This window comes from Rhinopithecus roxellana, chromosome 4 (assembly GCF_007565055.1).
Source record: "Rhinopithecus roxellana isolate Shanxi Qingling chromosome 4, ASM756505v1, whole genome shotgun sequence".
Lineage (NCBI taxonomy): Eukaryota > Metazoa > Chordata > Mammalia > Primates > Cercopithecidae > Rhinopithecus > Rhinopithecus roxellana.
The window spans coordinates 70,749,453-70,767,811 of NC_044552.1; the positions used below are offsets into that span (position 1 = coordinate 70,749,453).

General features: G+C 45.2%; 1 protein-coding gene across 5 annotated transcripts in view; it reads left to right on the plus strand.

The window, feature by feature from the left end:
- The window catches only part of TULP4 (TUB like protein 4), a 287,789-nt gene that overhangs the window by 248,083 nt on the left and 21,347 nt on the right, over nt 1–18,359 (plus strand). For all 5 annotated transcript variants that reach the window (XM_030928937.1, XM_030928940.1, XM_030928938.1 and 2 more), the window contains 3 exons: nt 6,523–6,747; nt 7,845–8,079; nt 16,821–16,965. In XM_030928937.1, the coding sequence (XP_030784797.1) occupies nt 6,523–6,747; nt 7,845–8,079; nt 16,821–16,965 (605 nt within the window). The remainder of the gene's footprint in view (nt 1–6,522; nt 6,748–7,844; nt 8,080–16,820; nt 16,966–18,359) is intronic.

Consider the following 18,359-nt stretch of genomic DNA (forward strand, 5'->3'; position numbering starts at 1 on the left):
TGATCATGGACTTCTGTACTCTTGGAGGCGAATCCTATAGCAAAAATAGACTTGCTTTCTTTCACTTAGGATTAACTCTGCCTATTCTCCTGAAGTAGCCCCCGTTGTGCTTTTCCCATTTTTTCTTGTAAGTAGATGAGAAAGTCTTCCATGGATGTTGTCTGCTTACAAAATACAAGGATGGTTGTGTTCTTTTAAAACTGAAATTTGGTTGACTGAGTGCTGAACTAGCTTTTATTACTACAATTTAGTTGGTGGCCAAATCATTATAACTTTGTATTTAAAATTGTCTGTGGCTCCAACCAACGTAGTTTGATGGTGACCGATCACCAACTTACTCTGTTTTTTTGTTTATTTGTTTTAGACAGAGTGCAATGGCACGATCTCGGCTCGCTGCAACCTCTGCCTCCTGGGTTCAAGTGATTCTCTTGCCTCAGCCTCCCGAGTAGCTGGGACTACAGGCATGTGCCACCACGCCTAGCTAATTTTCTTGTATTTTTAGTAGAGACGGAGTTTTACCATGTTGGTCAGGCTGGTCTCAAACTCCTGATCTCAAATAATTCTCCTGCCTTGGCCTTCCAAAGTGCTGGGATTACAGGCATGAGCCATAACGCCTGGACTTTTTAAAATTTGTTATAAACAGAGTCTCACTGTCTCCCAGGCTGGAGTGCAGTGGCATGATGATAGCTCACTGTAGCCTCAACCTCCTGGGCTCAAACAATCCTCCTGCCTCAGCCTCCCAAGTAGCTAGGACTACAGGTGTGCACCACTACACCCAGCTAATTTTGAAAAATTGTTTTGTAGAGATAGGGTCTTGCTGTGTTGCCCAAGCTAGTCTTGAATTCCTTGCCTCAAGCAATCCTCCTGCCTCAGCCTCCCAAAGTGCCGGGATTATAGGCATGAGCCACTGCACCTGGCCCTTCATCTGTTTTAAAGTGAACTATTTTGCACATGTTTGTACAATCATAAAACATTTCATCCTACTAGGTGCATTTTCTTCAAGACAGATCCCCCATCCTTAGGGAGAGCTACAGAAAACAAAAGGTGGAGAGGGAGGCTGAAGAACCTCTGACTGTCCCAGGAATCTGCCTCCTTGATGGCTGGGTAGCCAGTCCTCAGCCCAAGGCCTCCCTCAGTCATCCAGAAACCCTGTGCTTGCACTGCCTGGTTTTCCCTGTCCAGGACCAGTGTAGTTGGTTTTTGTTCCTTCTACATTTTCAGAAGACTCTAGCCAACTTACTGCTATATACAAAAATAGTAATATAGTGAGGAAGCTTTCAATTCCAATTAAATAGATTCCTCCTCTCAGCCAGGCCTCTGCTCAAACCACCTCCAGGGCAGCCTCCCTGCTTCCTCTCTTCAAAAAGACCCCCTTGCTCTTGCTCTGGCCCTCCTTCAACACTGTTTTTACTTCATGGAATTTCACTACCTCACATTCTCAGCTGGTTCCTGTCACAGATACTAAGATACAGGTCAAGTACTCCTTATCTGAAATGCTTAGGACCAGAATTGGTTTGGATTTCAGATTTTTTTTAAATTTCAGAATATTTGCATTGTATCAGGTGAGCATCCCAAATATGAAAATTTGAAATAGTCCAATGAATATTTCCTTTGAGCATCTTGTTGGCACTCCAAAAGTCAGATTTTGGAGCATTTTGGATTTCATATTTTCAGACTAAGGATACTTAACCTGTATTTATCTCTCTCCCTGCGATGCCAGGATGTAAACTCCACAAGGGCAGAGAATGTATTTGATTCATTGTCAGTCCCCTTATAACTAGCATGTATCTGTCCATTTGTATACATTTAGCAAATATTTAATGACTAACAGCTCAGTAGATAAAAAATGATTGGCTGGACACATGGCATGTCTTGTGTAGTAGCAAGAGGAGAGGTGGCAGAGTAAGGAACTGGCACCAGGCCTCGATTGCCACACTCCATGGTGGGAGGTGAGGCAGAGCCAGCCCGCCCCTTTTCCTTTCCAGGGCTCAGCCTCAGCATTGAGGGGGAGAAGCCAGAGGAGAAGCCTGCCCCTCCATGGGCCACTCGCCTCCAGCACTGTGGCCCAGAATGCATCCTCTCCAGCTGAGCAAGGGTTCTCCCTATTCTACCAGACTCACACTCCCTGAAATACAGCTCAGTTTCTTGCACTTTTGCCTTGGATTTAGACGTGAAAAATATGTGAACCTCCCTATGCAAATTAAGATTTGAATGTCATCTGCTTCACAGTTCTGGCCATCAGTTCTAAAAATAGTCATTTTATGGGATTTGAGAAAGAGATTAAGACCACAAACTTACAACTGAGTTTTTCCCTAGCAGACAGCAGCTGTTCAAACAAAACATGAATCTGGGAGCTTTGAAGAGCTGTGCTGTTGTGCTGCGGCTCAGCCCAGTAGGTGGAGGTTCCTAGGGAGGAGATATACTCAGCATGGGTGAGGTCTGTGGGCCTGCAGACAGTGTGTTCATGTTCTGCCATCACCTGTGAACCTAGAGGACAGAGTGATGGAAATCGATGATTGTGAGGCAGCGAAATTAGGACTAGCATTAGTGAACGCCCCGCCCCGTGTCTGTGGCCATGTGCAGTTAGTGCCGTTTGACTCTTTTTCTTGCCAAAACTACAGAACATTTGTAGCAAGGGCTTTATAGGCTGGAATACCAGTAAACAGCCAGGGAAAAATTAACACCAGCAGAAATGTGACTTTTAAAAAGTAAGATGACCTGTTCGGGACTTTCTGTAGACTTACAGGGGTCCTGAGAAGTCATACCCTGCTGCCTGACCTCTGATCAAACAGTAATCACAGTCATTCATTTCCCCAGGTCAGTGAGGACTCAGAATCTTCAGACAAGAGGGGCAGTTCGCGTTATTTGTCACTCCTTCCCCATTTTTCTAGCACAGCTTTAAAAATTACTATGGCAAAGATACCAGCATCTATTTTGCTGCTTTATCATCTTACATGGACTATATGCTGCACAAACTAAATTAAATTAAATCAATATGTCTCCGCCCCGCCCTCCTCCAGAGTAAGTTTTCACTGACTTGGGCAAGTAAATGAGTGCTGCACCCTAATTAATTTAATAGAAATTCCTGTGCTGGTATTCTTGTCCCACTCTTAGAAGAGGGGATTTCCTGGTAACATTGCCCCAGATAATAATTATTCCTTTGAGACCCTGCAGGCATCACTTCTCCAGGCTAAATAATTTCAGTCCTTTTTCTCCCAGCTTCTAGTGTTCCATCCTTTAATCTTGCGAGTCTTCTCATTCCTACTTGGCTGAGAATTCTAAGTCATCCGAGCTAATGTACTACCTGGTTTGGAGCCACTCTGCCCTCCCTCACCTTCCAGATGTGCCAGCGACTGTGGTCCCTGTTCATCTAACAATGCTACCTGGCTAATTACCTGTGGGCTCTTTTCTGCTGTGATGAACCCAGCAGATCATTTATTTATTTGCTGTGTAAACAGCCTGTTTCTCTTCTTGTCTATTTGCCTTTTCTATAGACAATGTTTGGTTTGTTTCTGAGTAAAGTAGCCTTGACCAAATGGACTAAGGGGCCATTTGGGGCTCCTTATTTTGTATGTGATTGGCAGATAGTTAAATTTTTCAGTGGGGTATTACACATTCTTTAGGCTGTGGTATCAATATGCTGGCACTTCAGAGAGCCAGCACCATGTAGTAAGATAAGGACCAGCGGTGGAGTTGGGGAGGGATGAGAATCACAGCTCTTTCCACCATTTATTACTGTAATGAGGTACCTAGCCTCCCTTAACCTCTCTTACCTCATATGTTAGATGAGAATAATGTTATTCGTGTGGGAGAGTAGAGCGGATGCAGTGAATTCAGGTATGTAAGCATTTGATGTGCTTACTGTTGGAATGTAGTTTTACAGACAAGGTTGTTTTTGTCATGATGGTTGGTAATTATATATATAAAGGTAACAGCTGATTTTCATCTAGTTGAAGGTCTGTATGAGTGGTTTAAGTTCCTGGTACAAAGATATAAGAGACACATACTTATGATAATTTTATATAAAATATGTCATCAGCTGTTATACAGAGATAGTTACTATGAAAAGCAGAACTAGGAGGGAGGGGGGCAGAGGATAAATCCAGAGTGTCTGCCTTTCAGATAGCTGGACTAAAGAGGAATGGGAAATTAGAGGGAAGAAGTGTCTGATGTTTCTGCAGCCAGTCAGGTTATGCTCATTGAAAACTGTTTTTCCAGACAACCTCATTAAAAAGTGGCCGAAGGACATGAACAAATCATTTGCAAAAGAAAACATACATGCATCCAACAAGCAGATGAAAAATGCTCAACATCACAAACCATTAGAGAAATGCAAATCAAAACCACAATGAGATACTATCTCACACCAGTCAGAATGGCCATTATTGAAAAATCAAAGAATAATAGATGTTGGCACAGTTGCAGAGAAAAGGAAACGCTTCTGCACTGCTCGTGGGAGTGTAAATTAGTTCGGCCATTGTAGAAAACAGTGTGGCAGTTCCTCAAAGAATTGAGAACTACTATTTGACCCAGCAATCCCATTACTGGGTATATACCCAAAGGAATATTTGTTCTGTCATAAAGACCCATACATGCACATGTTCATTGCAGCACTATTCACAATAGCAAAGACATGGAATCAACCTAAATGCCCATCAGCAGTAGACTGGATAAAGAAAATGTGAAACATAAACACCATGGAATACTATGCAGCCATAAAAAAGAACAAGATCATGTCCTTTACAGGAACATGGATAGAGCTGGAAGCCACTATCCTTAGCAAACTAACGCAGGAACAAAAAAAACCAAATACCATATATTCTCACGTCTAAGTGGGAGCTAAATAACAAGAACACATGGATACTGGAAGGGGAACAACTTGAGGGTGGAGAGCAGGAGGAGGGAGAAGATCAGAAAAAATACCTATCGGGTACTATGCTTATTATCCAGGTGACGAAATTACCTGCACACCAGATCCCTGTGACGCACAGTTTACCTACATAACCTGCTTGTATACCCCTGAACCTAAAAGTTAAAAACAAAAATAAAACCTTTTTTTGGTGACTTGAGCTCTAAGTTATGAATATTGTCTTGGGGGCTCAGGGGTAAAGGGACAGCAGCGTATCTTTAAGATTAAGCATGATTTTGGTACTAATAGAGCCTCTGTCCTAACCTGTACTTTTGGGGATTGATGATACCAGAGAAACTTTTCTGTACATTTTTTGTGTGTTGGTTTGCCCTGTCTTCAGCAATGATTATGTATTTCTGTAAGTTAATAGGCCCCTTGTGTGGGGCCTACCCCCTATGTGGAATCATCTCATAAGGAGACACATCCTGGAAGTGTCCCGGAAGCCCCTAGACTTGAGTTTTCCAGATTCCTTGGCCAACAAACACGGCCCTCCCCTGGGGGCTGTGGCCATCACCCCACCCTGCGGCTGCTTGGCCTCCTGTGGTAGAAAGGGAAGGTGAATGATCATCAGCGCTCCACCTGTCTGGATAGGAATGAGCAAATCTCTTGCTGCTTCTCTGTCTCAACCCTTCACCTTTCTTTTTCCCTTGGCTAAATGGCACCCTGAGCTTTGGATTTTTAAAGAATTTTCTAACTTGCATATTTGCATTTTGGCCTAAGATAATGATGGCCATGACCCTAGCGAGGCTACCAGCAGGAATCGTGTTCTCCTCAATCACCTTTCCAGAGAGCTTTCTTTCCCTACACTGTCAGTGCCAAGGAAGGTTGAAAATGCAGTGACTGTGGGTTATAACCTGTGATGGCTCCAGAAGGGCTGTGACTTCATCACCTCCTGTAATCCTTACAGGGTCCCCACTTGACTCATGAGAAAAGGGGGAGGCTTCTAGGGTTTATGGAATAGCCCCCAGGTCACACAGCTGTTAAGCCCAAGTCCGTTGTTGATTTGACTCTGGACGGAAGGGAAGGGCCTTCTGGTCTACCTCATCACCACCTCCCCAAGCCATGGGAACCACCCCTGGGTAATTTGGGAATCCAGATAACCAGCCCTTCAGTAAGGAATATGAGTTACTGCCCCACAAGGTGATTGCCCTACTAGTAGAAACCTTACTACCCAGAGCTCAGTTGGGTTTCGTGACCCCAAATTAAATGAAATATAATACAGGTAAATAAACTTTATAAAATTATTACAGTGCTTTAATGCTCTGGCCTGGGGACCTAATTGCTTTTATTTTATTTTGTTTTATTTTTGAGAGGAGAATCTCGCTATGTTGCCCAGGCTGGTCTTTCAGCCTGGCCTCATGCGATCTTCCCACCTTGGCCCTCTAAAATGCTGAGATGACAGCCTCATGCCACCACACCGAGCCCTCTAGCCAACTTTCAATAAATGTACTGAATTTTCATAATATAGTGTCTAACATTCTCTACTGTGCTTTTAAAACCAGTTTTCTCAAAACAGCTTATTTTATTTTGCTCGAGACAAATGTGCATTATCCCTTTTTGCTTCCCACAAGAGCAAAAGCTTAAGCATTTGTCTTCCCTTCACTTCCTGCCAGCGCCCCATCATCTCTATCTGCTGGGGTCACCGGGACTCGAGGCTGTTGATGGCATCAGGACCAGCCCTGTACGTGGTGCGTGTGGAACACCGGGTATCCAGCCTGCAGCTGCTGTGCCAGCAGGCCATCGCCAGCACCTTGCGTGAGGACAAGGACGTCAGCAAGCTGACCCTCCCCCCCCGACTCTGCTCCTACCTCTCCACTGCCTTCATCCCCACCATCAAGGTAAAGCCCTCTACCCCTCCCTCTTCCTCCTCCCTCACCTGGGCTGCCTCCCCACAGAGCCAGGGCAGAGACAGGTGAGGATACCAGAGTGAGCACATGGGGCCATGTGCAGCTGTGCAGGATCCTGTCATGTGCTGCCAGGTCTGCAGTCTGTCCAAGCATCATGGTCCATGTCCATGAGAGATTTGCCCTGTGTGGTGGCCTATTATCTTTCTCATGGCAAAGCTGGTATTCCTGGCTTGACTTCTGTGTCCCTCTGATGATCAAAGGAGTGACCATTATTCAGCATTTCCTATATACTAAGCATTGTACCAGTTAATTTTTAGAAATCTGTCTTGTTCAGTCCTGACTTCCTGACAGATGCTGCCATTATTCCCATTTAAGGAAGCAGGAAACAAGTTAGGAGAAGTTAAGTAACTTGCTCCCTAGCTAGTTAGGGGAACAGTCAGGATCAGACCCACCCCAGTTCTAGGGCCTGCTCTTAGCAGTGTGCTGAGGAGAGCCACACCAGCCAGCTCTCAGCGTCAGCCACCTTTTATACCAGTGGGAACTCTAGAAGGTAGCATGTAGAATGCATCTGCCAGTTGCTGTTTAAGTATGGGTCCCCCTAACCTTGGGTTTTCCCAAGTGGTTCTCTTTTGTATTGTCTCTCTCTTCTTCTGAGTAGCAGACCCATTTGTTGGTTACTTTTTTCCTGAAACATCAAAGTTTTAGAATCTGTTGGTTTTTGTTTTTGTTTTTGTTTTTCCAAGTTGCCTTACACTATTGATTCTACACGAGCAGATCTCAACGCTGGTGTATTATATAGCATTGGAAAATACAGGTGCTCAAGCCTGCCCCTATGGATCCTGATTTCATTGTCTGATATGGGATCCTGGTTTAGATGTGTTTTGAAAGCTCCCAGGAGATTCTCACATGCTCCTACCATTGCAAATCACTGTTCTATACCACATAGTTAGCCTCTCCCCAGGCTCCCAGCCTGTGCTCTGTCTGGAACAGTGGTGTTTTTAGTTGACCTGCCCCTGTTGTCACTCTCTTTCCCTCTCTCTCTGCCTTTCTGGAGTCCCAGCTCTTCCTTTTCTTCCTGTGTTCTCCAGCCCCCAATTCCAGATCCGAACAACATGAGAGACTTTGTCAGCTACCCCTCAGCCGGCAACGAGCGGCTACACTGCACCATGAAGCGCACAGAGGACGACCCAGAGGTGGGGGGCCCGTGCTACACACTCTACCTGGAGTACCTGGGCGGGCTTGTGCCCATCCTCAAAGGGCGGCGCGTTAGCAAGCTGCGGCCGGAGTTTGTCATCATGGACCCGCGGACGGATAGCAAACCAGGTGGGTCCCTTGCCCGAGGGACTGGGACCTTGTTCTGCTGTGGTCATGGGCTGTTACACCTTACACCCCATGCAAAGAGAATGTGTGCTAATGAAACGTGAGCCTGTGGTGTCTGGTGTGGAACATCGTTGAAGAATCCCACTGAAATGAACTGTTCTCTAAATGTACTTTTTGAAAGGTTTTTAATCATATTCCATGGGCAGTGGATAGCTGGGCTGTGGATAGAGGAACCATTGGCTGTCAGGCAAGGGAAAGCTGGTGCAGGCCTCCTGGGAGCGAGGGTTTCCTCTTCACAGTTACTGAGTGTTCATCCAGTGTCTTTCATGTAATATTGAGACAACTTGAAAATAATAACAAGATACAGTCCCTGCCCTCCCAGAGTGGATGATAAAATTAAAATCAAACCTTCAGCCTCCTGCCCCTCCCTAGTCTACTGTTAACTGCTTTTTACCTGATTACTAATGACAATTTTTTGCTCATCCATAAAGATGTTGGTATGAATCACCCTTTTCTTCTAAAAACCTTTCCCTGTGGTGATTTTCTTTGCTCAGTTAATATATTCAACATGCTCCCTGTACACCTCTCTGGGATCCTAGATTGTAAGCTTCAGAGGGAAGGGACTGCGTTCTTTTTTTGTGCCACTTAGTGCTAGGCTAGTGTCCACGCACCCGTCTGTCACTGCCGGCTCAGTCTGCCAACTCCTGTGAAACTTTGCCCATCACCTGTGGCAGAATGAGCAGCACACTTAGTCATTGTGCTCCAGACTCTGCCCTGCTGAATCCTGTGGGCCCTGGGGGGAGAGAACTGAGTCGTCTTTGTGCCTCCAGTGGATTTGGATTTGTTTTCATTAGTTCATGCTTCCTCTCGCCACTTCCTCGCGCCAGTTTACTCTCCTGCCCATTGGTCTGGTCCCTGCCTCTCATTACGGCCTGGAGCTAGCATGACATGTGGCCCGACCAGTCACTCCAAGTCACAGTGTGGTGGACTTGTTCACTCTCAGCCTGTACTCAGCGCTGTACACAGTTGCCCCACCTCTGCCTGCCAGCCTTCATTTGTTCAGCATCAGCAGTGCCACTCTACTATCCCTGCAAAACAGCAATACCGCTTGTCAATATTAGATATGAGTCCGTTTTTTCTGTCTTTTGACTCATGTGACAAGCTAGTACCAGGAACAAAGAAAGTGACTAGCAGAATTGGGGCTGGTAGGGAAGCAGACTGAAAGGAGGGAGAGGACAGATTCAGAGGAAGGAAGGCACAGTGGGAAAAACAGGAGAGGGAGAAGCGCACGTTCACGTGGGAGGGAAACATGGTTTCAGGGAAAAGGAGAAGGGCCACCAAGGGTTAGAGATGACTGGGGTGGGGGCCGTGGGACAGGCCCTGAGCCCAGGTTTGCAGCAGGTGTTCTCGCTGATGTCGGTACCTCTGAGGTTACTCCCCTGGGTGCAATTTTATAAAATCTGTATTGAGATTAAATGTTGACAGTAACTTAGGTGAAGAGCTTATTTCCTCATGTGTGCATAAATTCCTCACTGAAGAAGAGGACAGGAGGCTGTGCTGTGGAGTGACCAAGGACTAGGCTTGCTTGAACCTGACCCGACTACCCAAATGCCTGCTCTTCTTTCCTGTTCATGTTTATCAGCTTGTATCAAACACAGACCCACTCATTTGCACACAAGCCTTTGAGGGAATAAGATGTTATATTTTTATAATTAAAATAATTAAAAGCTATAAAACAAAGCACATTGACAGATATTTATTCAGTGCCTACCTTGTGTGGGATACTTGAGTCTCCTGCTATTATTAAGTAATACCAGGTCATCTCTGCTTTTAAGGAGTTTCTAAACCCTTTTAGGTGATAAGACAATGTAAGCACTTGAAAAGTTTAAAAAGTCAAGATTTAAATACCTGATGACAAAAATAGAGGATATGTCACAAGGCACAATATGACTAATTGCCACCTGAATGGCATATACAAACTGTTTCAGAGGAGGAAAAGAATCCCTGACATTGCGAAAACAGGAATTTCTTTTTTCTTTTTATTGGGGGATGAGGGACGGGGTCTTGCTCTGATGCCCAGGCTGCAGTGCAGTGGTGCCATCACAGCTCGCTGCAACCTTGACTCTCCCAGGTTCAAGTGATGCTCCCACTTCAGCCTCCTGGGCAGCTGGGGCTACAGGTGTGCACCACACTTGCTAATTTTTGTATTTTTTGTAGAGACAGGGTTTTACCATGTTGCCCAGGCCGATAAACCCCTGGGTTCGAGCAGTCCTCCGCCTTGGCTTCCCGAAGTGCTAGGATTACAGGCATGAACCACCGTGCCTGTCCAGGAATTTCTTATCATTAAAAGCTGATTAACTCATTGAGGCCGCCATATCATCGTTTCTCAAAATGTGTTCCATGCACCACCACCTCCATACAAATCACCTGGGATGCTTATTTAAATACACGTTCCGAGGCTTACCCTTAGATTACGATTCATTAGGGCCGTGGTGGGGCCTACAAACATGCAACTTAATGGGTTTCCCAGGTGATTTTTATGCACTCAAGTTTGTGATCCACTGTCAGGTGACTTGGCAGATATGTCCCTCAAAATTACCAGTGTGTATTTTTATACCAGATACCATGAGTCCCAGTAATTTTTTTTTTTTTTCAGACAGGGTCTCACAGTGTCTCCCAGGCTGGAGTGCAGTGGTACAATCATGGCTCATTGCAGCCTTGAACTCCTAGGCTCAAGCAGCCCTCCCACTTCAGCCTCCAAGTAGCTAGGATCGCAGGTGTGCACCACCACACCTGGCTAATTTTTTTATTTTTGTGGAGATGGGGGCTCCATGTGTTGCCCAGGCTGGTCTCAGCCTCCTGGATTCAAGATCCTCCAGTGCGCGCCTCCCGTAGTGCTGGGATCATAGGTGTGAGCCACCATGCCCAGCCGCTTCCCTCCACCACCCCCACCAGTTTTCTTTAAAAAGAGATGAGGTCTTACTCTGTCACCCAGACTGGAGTGCAGTGGTATGATCGTAGTGCACTGTAAACTTTTGGATTCAAGTGATCCTCCCACCTCAACCTCCCGAGACTATAATAGGCACACACCATCACACTTAACTAATTTTGTTTTTTGTAGAGATAAGGTCTCACTATGTTTCCCAGGCTGGTCTCAAACTTCTGATCTCAAGAAATCATCCTGCCTTGGCTCGCCACAGTGCTGGGATTTACAGACATGCTATTGCACCTGGCCCACACATTTTCTAAAGGAATCTTTTTTGCTATGGACTGACTTGTGTTCCCCTAAAATTCATATATTGAAGTCCAGACCCCCAATGTGAGGGTAGGACGACATTTAGGGGAGATTAAGATTAAAGGAATTCATATGGGTGGGTCCTGATCTGATTCAGTTACTGGCCTTAAAGAAGAGAAGGAGAAAGAGACCTCTCACTACACACGTGCACCAAGGAGAGGACATAGGACACAGCGAGAAGGCGGCTGTCTGCAGGCCGGGGCAAAGCCTTCACCAGGAAGCAGGCATTGTCACCCTAACCTTGGGGCTGCTCAGCCTCCATAATTGACTGGACCCGTGCGTACACACGCATAATACTGGTTTTGTTTTTCTGGAGAACCCCGACTAATGCAGATTTTGGTTCTAAGAATGGGTATTGCTATAACAAATCTCTAAACATGTGGAAGAAGCTTTGGAACTGGGTAATGGATAGAGGCTGGAAGAGTTTTGAGGTGGATGCTAGAAATACGGATGTTAAGAGCAATTCTGATGAGGTCTCAGTTGGAAATGAGGAACATACTGAAAACTGGAGGAAAATTGATCCTTGTTATAAAGCAGCAAAGGATTTGAGTAAACTGTTCCAGTGTTTCGTGGAAGGTAGAACTTGCAAGTGATTAAATTGGATATGTAACTGAAGAGATTTCTAAGAAAAGTGTTGAAGGAGCAGTTTGATTCCTCCTGATGGCTTACAGTAAAATGCAAAAGGAGAAAGATGAATGGAAGAAGGAATTGTTAAGATAAAAAATGAAGATTTAGATTTAGAAAATATTTAGGCTATTCATATTGCAAAAAAAAAATAAGTATTAAATACATTTTGAAGAAAATACCAAAGTTATATAGCTGGACTGTCATTTAATAAACTGCTTACGAAATTATATGAGCAGAGACACTGCCAGTTTGAACTGTAGTGAATGGAAACAGGATGAAACAAAGGAGGAAGGCTGTTGGACTTCTTAGCTTTGACCAGCTGGAATGATGGAGGTGTTTGGCCACTAACGTGCATTATTCTTCAAGAAGAGGGAAAAATAACTCTGAAAGTGATTCAGAGATCATTAGGTCCACCTCTTCTGTTTCAGCAGGCCAGATGGCCTTTGCACAGAGCCTTGCGGGCGGAGCTATGGGAGCAGGATCCCTACCAGAGCTATGAGGGTGATGCTGACACCCCAGTAGACCTGGAGGACAGGATATCAAACCAAAGAGGACTCCACTCAAGCCTCAAAATTCAATGGAATTTTCTTTGTGAGATTTTGGATTTGCTTGGAACCTGTCACCACTTTTGTACTTCCAGTGTCTCCTTTTTGGAATGGGAATGTCTATCCTATGCCTGTCCCACCATTGTATTTTGGAAGCACATAACTTCTGTGGTTTCACAGGTTCACAGCTGGAGAGCAGTTTTCCTTCAGGATGAATTGTACCTCAGGTCTCACCCATACTGGATTTAGGTGACAATTTAAATGAGACTCTGGACTTTTAGAGTTCATACTGAAATAAGTTAAGACTTTGGGGGCTTTGGGAATAGAATGAATATATTTTGCATGGGAGAAGAAAATGAATCTGAGAGTGGCCAGGAGTAGAATGCCATGGACTGAATTGTGCCCCCACGTCACCCCCAAAATTCATATTGGCAAGTCCTAGCTCCCAATGTGACTGTATTTGGAGATAGGACTTACAGGGGGGAGATGAAATTAAATGAGATCTTAAGGGTGAGGTCCTAATCTGATAGGGCAGTTGGCCTTATAAGAAGACAAGGACTAACGCCTGTGATCCAGCGCTTTGGGAGGCCAAATCACAAGGTCAGGAGATGAGACCATCCTGGCTAACATGGTGAAACTCCGTCTCTACTAAAAATACAAAAGATTAGCCGGACGTGGTGGCAGGCGCCTGTAGTCCCAGCTACTTGGGAGGCAGAGACAGGAGAATGGCATGAACCCGGGAGGTGGAGCTTGCTATGAGCTGAGATCACGCCACTGCACTCCAGCTTGGGTGACAGAGCGAGACTCCGTCTCAAAAAAAAAAAAAGAAAAAAAAAAGCAAGGAAAGAGAGCTCTTTCTTCATGCACATACACTGAGGAGAGGCCACCTGCAAGCCAGGAAGAGAGCCTTCCCCAGAATCCAACCATGCCAGCACCCTAGCCTTGGACTTTCAGCCTCCAGAGTGGGAGGAAACAATTTCTATTATTGGAGCCACCCAAGTCTGTGGTATTTTGTTATGGTAGCCTGAGCAGATTTAGAGTGTATATGTAAAAAGCCATTGAAACCATTTTTCAAGATTTTATTTTAAAAATATATGTAATTGGCTGGGCGCGGTGGCTCACGCCTGCAATCCCAGCACTTTGGGAGGCCGAGACAGGCGGATCACAAGGTCAGGAGATCGAGACCATTCTGGCTAACACGGTGAAACCCCGTCTCTACTAAAAATACAAAAACTTAGCCGGGCGTGGTGGCGGGTGCCTGTAGTCCCAGCTACTCGGGAGGCTGAGGCAGAAGAATGGCATGAACCCGGGGGGCGGAGCTTGCAGTGAGCCGAGATCGCGCCACTGCACTCCAGCCTGGGCAACAGAGTGAGACTCCGTCTCAAAAAAAAAAAAAAAAAAAAAAAAAAAATGTATACATATGTAATTCAGGAAGCCAGGCACAGTGGCTCACACCTATAATCCCAGCACTTTGGGAGGCCACGGCAGGAGGATTGCCTGAGCTCAGTAGTTCAAGACCAGCCTGGGCAACACGGTGAAACCCTGTCTCTACTAAAATACAAAAAAATGGCCAGGAGTGGTGGCTCATGCCTGTAATCCCAACACTTTGGGTGGCCAAGGTAGGCAAATCACTTGAGGTCAGGAGTTCAAGACCAGCCTGGCCAACATGGTAAAACCTTGTCTCTACTAAAAATGCTAAAATTAGCCGGGTGTGGTGGCAGGTGCCTATAGTCCCAGCTACTCGGGAGGCTGAGGCAGGAGAATCACTTGAACCCGGGAGGTGGAGGCTGCAGTGAGCTGAGATTACCCCACTGCACTCCAGCCTGGGTGACAGAGCAAGACTCCGTCTCAATACATACATACATACATACATACATACATACATACATACATAATACATACACACATACATAAATACATACAATACATAAATACATAATAAATAATACGTACAATACATACATACATACATACATACATACATACATAACAAAAAATTAGCCAGCCATGGCGGCATGCATCCGTAGTCCCAGCTATTCAGGAGGCTGAGGCAAGAGAATCACTTGGACCCAGGAGGCGGAGGTTGCAGTGAGCTGAGATAATGTCACTGCATTGCACTCCAGCCTAGGACGACAGGCGAGACTCCGTCTCCCCAAAAAACCGAAAAAGCCTTCAACCCAGAAAAAATTAGCAGATTCTTGAAAACTGACAGAATTGAGATGTAAAGCCCCAGACATTGTAGTTAAGCCTTAGGTTCTCAAAGACCAATCCCAGCTTACATTTTTCTACAACTTAGATGCTTTTACAGAACACCCATGATAAACTGATGACACAATCTCTAGAAGTATGAAGTACACCCAGCCACCACCTCAGCCTTCGCAAATGTGGAACTTATGTCATGCACTGAATTTTTAGTTGTGCTGATGATAGACGTCAGAGTGGCAATGGCTGCACGTGTGGAATTATGACACTGAACAAGCAGGGCTCAGGGCATATTTTCAGAAAGCCATTTTCTTTGTCTCTTGCCACCCCTTAAATCATTTATTCTTTCAGAAAGTATTTATGAAGTCTCAGGTAGTCTCTGGGGTTAAAGCAGGAGGCAGGACAGATGACTTTCCTTCCCTCGTGGAGTTTGCACTAGTGGGGGAGACAGACAATAAAGCAGTAGTTATGGCCGGACACAGTTGCTCAGCTCTTCTAATCCCAGCGCTTTGGGAGGCTGAGGCAGGAGGATCACTCGAGTCCAGGAGTTTAAGACAAGCCTGGGCAACATAGCGAGACCCCATCTCTATAAAAAAGAAAATAGTAGTTATGAGTGAAGGGATAGAGGAAATGGTCTGGGACATGGTATTTGAGGGATCCTAGCATTGATGAGTGAGTCAGGAGCTGAGTGGGCAATGTCTTACTGGGTTTCCTCAAGTCGAGTCACACACACAGGCATATTCTGTAGGCTTGCGTGCATGCTGGAGTCATGACGGAGATTCCTTTGATCCAGTGATTCATAAATTAAATCATAGAACACTGCTCAGGGCTCGTGCATTAAGCCTTTTTATTTGCTTAAACACAAACACCACTGTGGCTTCACTGCGGCTTTTGCTGGGTCCAGGCGTGGCACCTCCTGATTCAGTGAGTGCTTTAAGAAGGGGGTGATGTGGGTGACACAGCCTGGGGCCACCCTCCTTTCCAAGGAGCTTGCCAAGCTTTTCTGCCCCAGAGGGGCCCCTGTTCATAGATGCTACCTCCAAATGCTCAGAAACTTCTAGATTGGTTTGGATTAAGAAACTCATCCTTTAAAATATAAACAGCCCTTTTGGATGGTAAAATCACTCATTATGAATTATTTCATTATGATTGAATGATTCAGCTTTTTTATTACCTGGCAAGGCACTTGGAGCCTTGAGGCAATGAGATTTTCATCAGCAAAACAAAGTAATCTGGAAGAATGGGGTCCTCACAATGAGGACAGACCTGGGGCAGTGGAGGGGGTAGGAGGGGATTTGGGTGGTGAGGGGATGTGATAGCACAGGTGGGGATAGGCAGCCAAGGAGAGAAATTCCAACAAGGAGGAAGTTTGCCCCACAGTTTTGCCATCACCCCACTCTGCACATCATCTCACCGTCTGCCTGAAGGCCCCAATGCGGAGTACCCACAGAAGAACCCAGAGCCATCCTGAGAGTTCCCACCACCAGGTCTCCTAGCCTTTGCTCCACGCAGGCAAGCAGCTCTACCAGGCGGGAGAGCCAGGCCCCCACTGTGAGACCTGTGGCAATTCCAGGGGACTTTCTGGCATTCCAGACCTAAGTGGAGCGGACCTGACTCTGCAGGACTCTAATTCAAACAGGCCTGGCATCAGCAAGGACCTTCTCAGGTCAGAAGCAGGTTCTCAGTGAATCAGTGAGTCCACAAGCCCCTCACTCAGCCCAGGTTCTGTGACTGCCTAAAAGTCCACATGAACCCAGGTGGGCACCTGTGTGTTGTGAGACACAACAGCACAGCCATTTTGGTTTCAGCTTTTGGCAAACAGTGTGTATTTTGTACATGCCTAGAAACATTAAAATACCATGCCCATTTTGACAACAGTAGGAGTAATTGCTTACTTCTGCTTAGAAAATACTTCTGCTTACAGAAAAACAATGCTAAGCTTCTTTCTGTTTCAGCCTCTAGATCTAAAATGATGGCCTGTGGAGTCCATCTGTCTTTTAGTTTATAGTAATGATCATTGGTAGGGGCTAATTGATATAACTTCCCTTGAAATCTGCTGGTTGGTGTTTTACCAGATGAAATCTACGCGAACAGCTTGATTTCTACTGTGATCGACAGCTGCAACTGCTCAGACTCCAGTGACATTGAACTGAGTGATGACTGGGCTGCCAAGAAATCTCCCAAAATCTCCAGAGCTAGCAAATCACCCAAACTCCCAAGGTAATCTCAGTCTTCGGGGTGACCGTCCTTTCTTGTGCCTCTGAATATGTGTGTTTGTGGCTGCAACAGAATCCCACTGAAACTGACCAGAAGAGTCAAAGAGCCACCTCCCTGCCTTTTCTTCCAGAAGATTCCAACTGGAATAATTACAACTTCTATTTGTTTTGGTTTGTTTTTCCTTTGGGATAGACAAAGACACCCAGTAGAAGTTGGCTAAACCCTCAGAACTTCTCTAGGCGTTAGCAATGATGGTGGGTGGCAGAGGGGTGGCCGTAGTTCCCGGGCTTATATGTTTTTTCTTATAGTTTGAGAAAAGGAATAAAAAGGTTCTCCAGTAGATGTAACATGTTGAAGAGAATGCCAGATAAGATGCCTGTAATGCTGGAGCCGGGCACAGTGGCTCACGCCTGTAATCCCAACACTTTGGGAGGCCGAGGCGGGTGGATCACGAGGTTAAGAGATGGAGACCATCCTGGTCAACGTGGGGAAACCCTGTCTCTACTAAAAATACAAAACTTAGCCAAGCACGGTGCAGGCGCCTGTAGTCCCACCTACTCGGGAGGCTGAGGCGGAAGAATCACTTGAACCCGGGAAGCAGATGTTGCAGAGCCAAGATTGTGTCACTGCACTTCAGCCCGGCAATAGAGCGAGACTCCATCTCAAAAAATTAGATAGATAGATAGATAGATAGATAGATAGAGAGATAGATAGATAGATAGATAGATAGATAGATAGATAGATAGATAGATAGATAGAGATTAGATATAAGATAGATTAGATTAGCAATATAGATAAATAGATTAGATAGGTTAGATAGATAAGATAGATTAGATAGATAGATAGATAGATAGATGCCCGTAATGCTGTAATTGGGAAACATCAACACATCACATCCACTGTAGAACCTTTTTCTTCACTAAGATTTCTAGTTTTAATTCTGTGATTTTTTTTTCTGATGCCATGAAAAGCTAAGGTATAAGTTACATACAGATACACATCTGTCCACATCGTAAACACCTAGCTCGTTGTACAAGGGCTATCCCAGTGTCTTCCCCCAAGTTCAAGATAAAGGACATGTCATCATCCCATAAGGTCCACCTGTGCTCCCTCCATTTGATACCCACTCCCTAGAAGTAATCACTGTTCTGACTTCTGTCATCAGCTTTGCTTGTTCTTGAACTTCATATAAATCGAGTCAAACGGTATGTTCTCTTTGTATCTGGCTTTTTTTTTTTTCTCAGTGTAATGATTTTGAGAGTCATCATGTTGTTGCATGTATCAGTAGTTTGTTTTTCTTTATTGCTCCATGGTATTCCATTGTAATGAGTATACTACAGCTAGTTTATTCTGTTTACCAATCAATGGATATTTGGTAGTTTCCAGTTTGAGGCTAT